Source organism: Acanthisitta chloris, unplaced genomic scaffold (assembly GCF_000695815.1).
Source record: "Acanthisitta chloris isolate BGI_N310 unplaced genomic scaffold, ASM69581v1 scaffold40245, whole genome shotgun sequence".
Lineage (NCBI taxonomy): Eukaryota > Metazoa > Chordata > Aves > Passeriformes > Acanthisittidae > Acanthisitta > Acanthisitta chloris.
The window spans coordinates 161-6,314 of NW_008676111.1; the positions used below are offsets into that span (position 1 = coordinate 161).

Sequence of the window (6,154 nt, forward strand, 5' to 3'; positions counted from 1 at the left end):
TTGCAAAGGAAGTTGTCTCCTCCAGTGTTGGAATTGCACTGGTATCCTGAGCAGAGTATTTACACTACTCCTCTCAGCTTGTAGGACCAGCTGCATGACTTGGGATTTAAAAATCATCAAAACTTGCTGTGATTCCTCATGCAAAAGGTTTCTGTCAGTAGAAACTGCACTGATTTTTAAAGGGATATAGTTTCAGCTACATCATCCATTCAGACTTACCATGTTGTATTAACAGACATCATGGTTTTGAAGGGATCATCTACTTGGATAATGTGCACCCATGATGTATGTTTTGCTTTTAAAGGATCAGTGAGGTCAGTGTGTCAAGTGTCCAGCATTCTCAGCACTCTGACTAAAGCTGCCTTAAAAACTTCAGCTGAACTTGATATTTGAAAACTTTACATAACATATACATAACAGACTGCTGAACAACTCTAGCTTTGCCCTTTGGTGAGCATGAGATAATATCTGTGAAATCTCTTAGGATCCTGTGGGATGTAGTCAGCCAGAGAAGCAGATTTCTTCCCTGGAGAATCATGCTGTTTTTTGTGTCTGCCTTTCAGATCAAGCGTTCTTCCATCCGGAAGGGCATGGTAATGGTGTCACCCCGCCTGAATCCACAAGCATCGTGGGAGTTTGAGGCAGAGATTTTGGTGCTCCACCACCCCACCACCATCAGCCCACGATATCAGGCCATGGGTATGTGTCTCAGTGTTGTTTCGTCTTTGTTTCCCAGTGGTAGCAGTTTGTATCAGCTCTAGACTGAGATAATTTTGCTCCTGATGACTCTGTCAACCTGAATAAGCCACAGTTCCTGGCTTTGCCTTTCCCAGCAATGTGTAAGAGAGAGGGGAGAGAGCTGGCAGGGAAGAATGAGGGAGACTGTAAGGGAAAAAAGAGATGTGTGCCCTCAAGTGTATTTGGAGCCTGCTTGAGCTGGATCTCCATGGTGCAAGGATCCTTCAAATGCTGATGGAAAGACTCATTTTGAGTCCTGCCCTCTAGCCTGGCTGATTGGGAGTGGAGGATTCTGTGGAGAGTGCTTCAGGACAGGCACCTTTCAAAGGCAACTCTTCTAGCTTTGTGCTCTCTTTTTGAGGACTGGGCAGAGGCAGCTGCATGACCCATAAAGCCTTTGGTTTAGGGTAACGAGAGCTGCCTTAGAGGTCTGAGGCTTGTTCCACCAGTGGCACTGGCTGCTGAAAGCCTTTGTGCATTCCACTTGCAGTGCATTGTGGCAGCATCCGTCAAACAGCCACGATCCTCAGCATGGACAAGGACTGCCTGCGGACAGGGGACAAGGCCACGGTGCATTTCCGCTTCATCAAAACCCCGGAGTACTTGCACATAGACCAGCGGTTGGTCTTCCGCGAGGGGCGCACCAAGGCTGTGGGCACCATCACCAAGGTACAGGCTGAACAGTCCCACGTGGGTTTGCCCATTAGCTGCTTCTTACACTGAGAAGCCAGTGGGAGAATCCTTATAGCTCTGGAAAACTGAGGGAAGAGGCTGTCCTTCAGTCACAGACTTCAGGCTTGGCAGGGGTTGCGGATGAGCGATGTGCTTTGTTGTGTGTGGTGTGAGTGAAGGAATGGGAAGGTGGGGGGTGAGCTAAATGCCTCTGGTTATTAAGGCTCAGACTCTTTCTGACATCTTGTAGCTGGTCTCTTTGAGTCGTGTTGGGGAGGATTGAATGTCACCACAGCCAGGTGGTCCTTTCCTCCTGGTAAGGGTTCTTGAGGGCAGCTCAGAGGTTTCTTGGAACAGCTGCTGCTGCATTCTTCTGATGACTACTGGTACAAATTCTCCTGGGGCTTTTTGTTAAAAAGCAACACCGAACTTTGTCAGATAACCCTAGCTATTTTACTGCTCATTTTAGCCTCTCACTTTGTAATCTGCAGTTACTTCAGACAACCAATAACTCACCAATGAACTCCAAGCCACAGCAGATCAAGATGCAGTCAACCAAGAAGGGAGCTGTTACGAAACGAGAGGATGGTGTTGCTGCCACTGGGATGGCAGCTGGAGGCTCACCAGCTGGGGATGAGACCCCCTCAACAGCTGCAGCACCACTGACACCTACTGCCCTGCAACCATTGGTACATGATGAAAATATCCTGTCTGTCCTACCTGCTTGTGTCCTGGTTTCTTCTGTTAGAGCAAGGGCACTCTGAAGCACAAGCATTACCCCCTCATACCTTGAACTCACACTGGGATTCAATGTGCCACAGAAATGAAGAGAAATATGAGTAGTCTCGCAGCAGAAATCATGATTCTGATGGCCTGATGACTCCATGGCTGACATTTTGGCAGCTAGCAGCTCAGGGTCCTGGGGCAATTCAGGTTAGACCTCAGAAAGTGTCTAGTCTAACTTCCTGCTCTAAGTAGGATTAGCTGTGAGGTCAGACAAGGTTGCTCAGGGTTTTATCCAGTCATGTCTTTAGAAACCTCCAAGGAGGAAGAATGCACAACCTCCCTCAACAACCTGTTTCACCACTTGACTGTGCTCACAGTGAAGAAGTGTCTCCATACACTCAAGTAGCTGAACTACTGAGGTATCTAACAACCAGTCACAGAAAGGGTCTCTGATGTCTGAATGAGAGGTAGAATATCCCTACACTAGAGAAATTACAGCCTAAGTAGTAGTATTAGGCACAGGTTGTCTGCCCTGTCAAAGAGGGAGGATGAAAACATCCAAAGAGAAGGAAAGACTTACCTCTTTCTAGAGAAATTTATCCAGGTTGTTTTGTTAGGACTTCTCAGCTCAGCTTGTCTGTGAAGGATACCTAGGCTTTCTGGCCTGAAAGGAATGGAAACTCAAGTCAAACTGCAGGTTTTGGGAGCTGTTTATCAGCTTTATTACTGATGGAAGAAAGGTCTTCCCCTTTCAGTGTACTTACCTAGTAAGTGAAATGTTCAGGAACTGACTTGGTCAAGAGACCTGGTCAGTGTTCTACTTCTTAATTCTAGCTATATTAGTTACCATTGGTCAAATCTCTCCCTCTGGAGCCTTGGTGGTTGCTGGAAGGGCCCTCTGGCAGGGATTCTCTCCCTTGGTATATGCCTGGGGCTTTGCACAGATACCCCATCTCCTCCTTGTCTTGCTGCAGTGTCGGTGCAGTTGTAAGTAGTACTCACAGCTTGCTCTTTGTTTCATCCCTCCCACTGAGACTCTGTGTTGCTTTTGTTCTTGCTTACCTCTTCCTCTCTCTCCTTGCTGCTTCCCCTCAGCCTGCACTGGATGAAGAGCCCCACACCCGTGAGGGCAATAAGGTATTTGGCTACTTTCAAACAGGAGCAGTGGGTTTGCTGGCCTGAGACTGGGAACCGAGTTGGGTTAGCAAGAGAGCCAGGGCAGGGGATGGGGGACTCTCCTTCCATTCTGCACAAAGTCAGGGGAGCCTGAGGCCTTGTTTTCCTGGATGCTGAACCCCACAGCATCTGCTGGCTCTCGGGGGAGTGAAGCATTCAGAATAGTGGGAAATGAAATCCTCTCCAGATTGAAGGGCAAAACTTTGCGGTGCATCTGTCTCTCCTTTCCTCATGGTGTGTCTGTCTGCCCTGTCTCCTTCCTGCAGTGGTAGGAAGCTGATCAGTTATAACTGCCCTCCTGCTGTCTGAATGTTTGTGTGATCCACCTGAACTCCTGCTGTGTTGATACTCCCATTCAGGAGTAGCCAGTTTTTGGACTAAAGTGAGTCTTCTTGTTTTCCAGTCAAAAGTTGGAGGAGGAGGTCGGCGACGTGGGGGTCAGCGCCATAAAGTGAAATCTCAGGGAGCCTGTGTGACTCCTGCCAGTGGCTGCTGAATTTCTTCGTTCTCTCTCCGAGGAATTCCTCCCCTTCCCTTCATTTCTTATCCAAAAGTTCCAGAGCAGCTTAAACCAAAACCCATCACAGCTGATTGGCTGCAGAAGAATCGTCCATCCTCCCTGAAGGAAGTGATGGAGAGGAGAATAATTTATAAGCTAATGAAGGTGGTAAGACACACAGAACTGAGTAACTGACACCTTCCTCCTCCCCCTGTCGACACATTTTTTACATCATGGGCTTAGTTTTTATTCTTATTAGTTTTTATTATATTTTGTGTGCATGAAGATGAGAGGAGAGTCTGGATAAAACTGCAAAGAGCCAGTTAGTTGCCTCCCTCCTCCCTCACCCTGTTCTGTTCACAGGACTTGCTGCTCTCCCCCTATTTGCTGTCTCAGATCCAGGGATTATCAAATGCCTGAAACTTCAGACTTGCAAAGGTTAAAACACGTTGCTTAGGATGGCTCCATGGGATATTGTTTCCTCACCACTGTGGCCCTGTGCCAAATATGTTTCTGGATTCCCTCCCTCTGAAACTGTTTCTGAGTGGATTTATTTTAATGTTGTCATGACTGAAGTTTGATGGAAATGGTAAGAAAGTTCTTTAGTTGGAGATCTAAGAGGGAAACAAATTGGAAAGCAGTTCTTGATGTTAAATTCAGGGATCCTATGTTAAATATCCTTCTTAAAGAACATTGCTAGCACTTAAGATTTTAATTGGAAACAGAGTTAAATGGGCAGATGTTTGCCCATCCTGTCCCCCTTCCGATTGTGATGCTTTTCCTAGTGTTTGTTCAGTGCACACTGGAGCAAATCTAAGCTTCCTCTCAAGGCTGCAGCAGCTCAATTGACAGTATTAAGAATACAGTGCAGGAACACTTGGTCCGTCCCTTGAGCCCCTCCAGCCTTCTCACCTCGGTGGACAGAGGTCACAGCTGGCAGGATACCTTTGGAACAGAGACACCAGGCAAACATGACCTCCCCTTGATTTTGTTTACTCCAAGATTTCCAAAATCTTTTCTGGAAGTCACTGGCCAAACTTTGCCATGGCAGAGGTAGGATTTGTCTTCTCCCCTCTTGGCCAAAAAGGGCAGTGGTGAATTGGTACAGAACATAGAGAAGTGCTTTCAGGGTTGGAAGCACAGAAGGTAAATTTTGACTCTCATTTAATATTTTAATTTTTTTTTCCAATGACAAATTCTGGTTTCTCCAGAAAGGTCCTGCAAGGACAGTCTACAAATTACTGTTAGAATGTTTTTAACTCTGAATTGTGCAAGCAATCAATTCTCTGCTTATTTTGATCTCTCTTCTTCTAACCCTGCCTCTTTGTTTGGCTCCAGTGAGGACAGGAGTTCCCATCTGCCAGTCTGTGGGAAGCTCTGGGAGTGTGGGAGCACTTTGAGGAGGAGGTGGCACCCCCAGCAAGCTGTGGCTCTCCCCAGCAGGCGCGGTCAGCCTTGGTTTCTCTGAGGGCTTCCTCCTCCAGCGAAGGACATTAATTAGAGGGAGACTGTAAAGCTTCTGTCCCTCCTTAGCGGGTTGTTCCTGTTTCTCACTCTGTGGCACCTGTGTGGAGTTCATTCCAGTTTACCTTGTGATTTGAGGAGGCTTTCAAGCCGACTGAGCGGCAGCAGGCTCGGGGGGAGAGGGAGTGCATCTCCCAGTGCCGACACCAGCACTCCAAGAGCATTAATCGGCACGGGAGAGGTGTGGAACGTGGTTTGGAGACGAGGGTACTTTGCCTTAGAGACTGCAGTGGCCTGAGCAGGATGGAAGGGGGAGGTCAGACAGTCCTTTTCCAAGCTATGTGCCTAAATACCAGCACTCTCCTGGCGAGGGGGGAACTATAGGCGGCTACAACACTAATAGCACCCGCATTGTGAGGGGGTGTGAGGTGTGGCTAAGCAGGGCACGAGGGCCTGGTTGGTTTGTCTCCTGGCCCTGTAGCAGCATCAAACTGCATCTGATTTCACTGCCCTCTGCTTCTGAGAGAAGCAGGGAGCTCCAGGCGGTTTTCTCTTTCTCCATTCCTTGTACTCCAAATGAAGGAGACTGCCGAGACTGAAAAGAAGGTTCACTTCAGTTTGTGCGAAGGAGATGGTGTGATCTCTCTTTTGTGACCAGCATTTAAAGATCACTCAGGCTGGTGTGATCTATAAAATAAATTTTAAAAAAGTTTGTTCCAAGGTAAAGCGAGTCTTGTTTTTTGTCCCTCCAGAAAACCAGGCTGAAGGCCAGACAAACAGGGGAGCCTGACACCAGACTCCTTTGCTGCCTACACGAGGTGGCTGTGTTCACATTACAGCAGGGGAGGGCAGCCACGGCACAGGAGAGCTGCTGCTGAA

The 6,154-nt window shown here is 47.8% G+C and overlaps 1 protein-coding gene across 1 annotated transcript; it reads left to right on the forward strand.

Moving 5' to 3' along the window:
• Positions 1–563: 563 nt before the first annotated feature.
• On the forward strand, positions 564–4,384 carry LOC103803436 (GTP-binding protein 1-like; the record flags this gene model as incomplete). Its single annotated transcript, XM_009075992.1, has 4 exons — positions 564–699; positions 1,229–1,407; positions 1,902–2,099; positions 3,716–4,384. Coding segments are annotated over 4 exons (606 nt in total), but the record flags the coding sequence as incomplete, so codon positions are not given.
• Between the last annotated feature and the right edge of the window lie 1,770 nt (positions 4,385–6,154).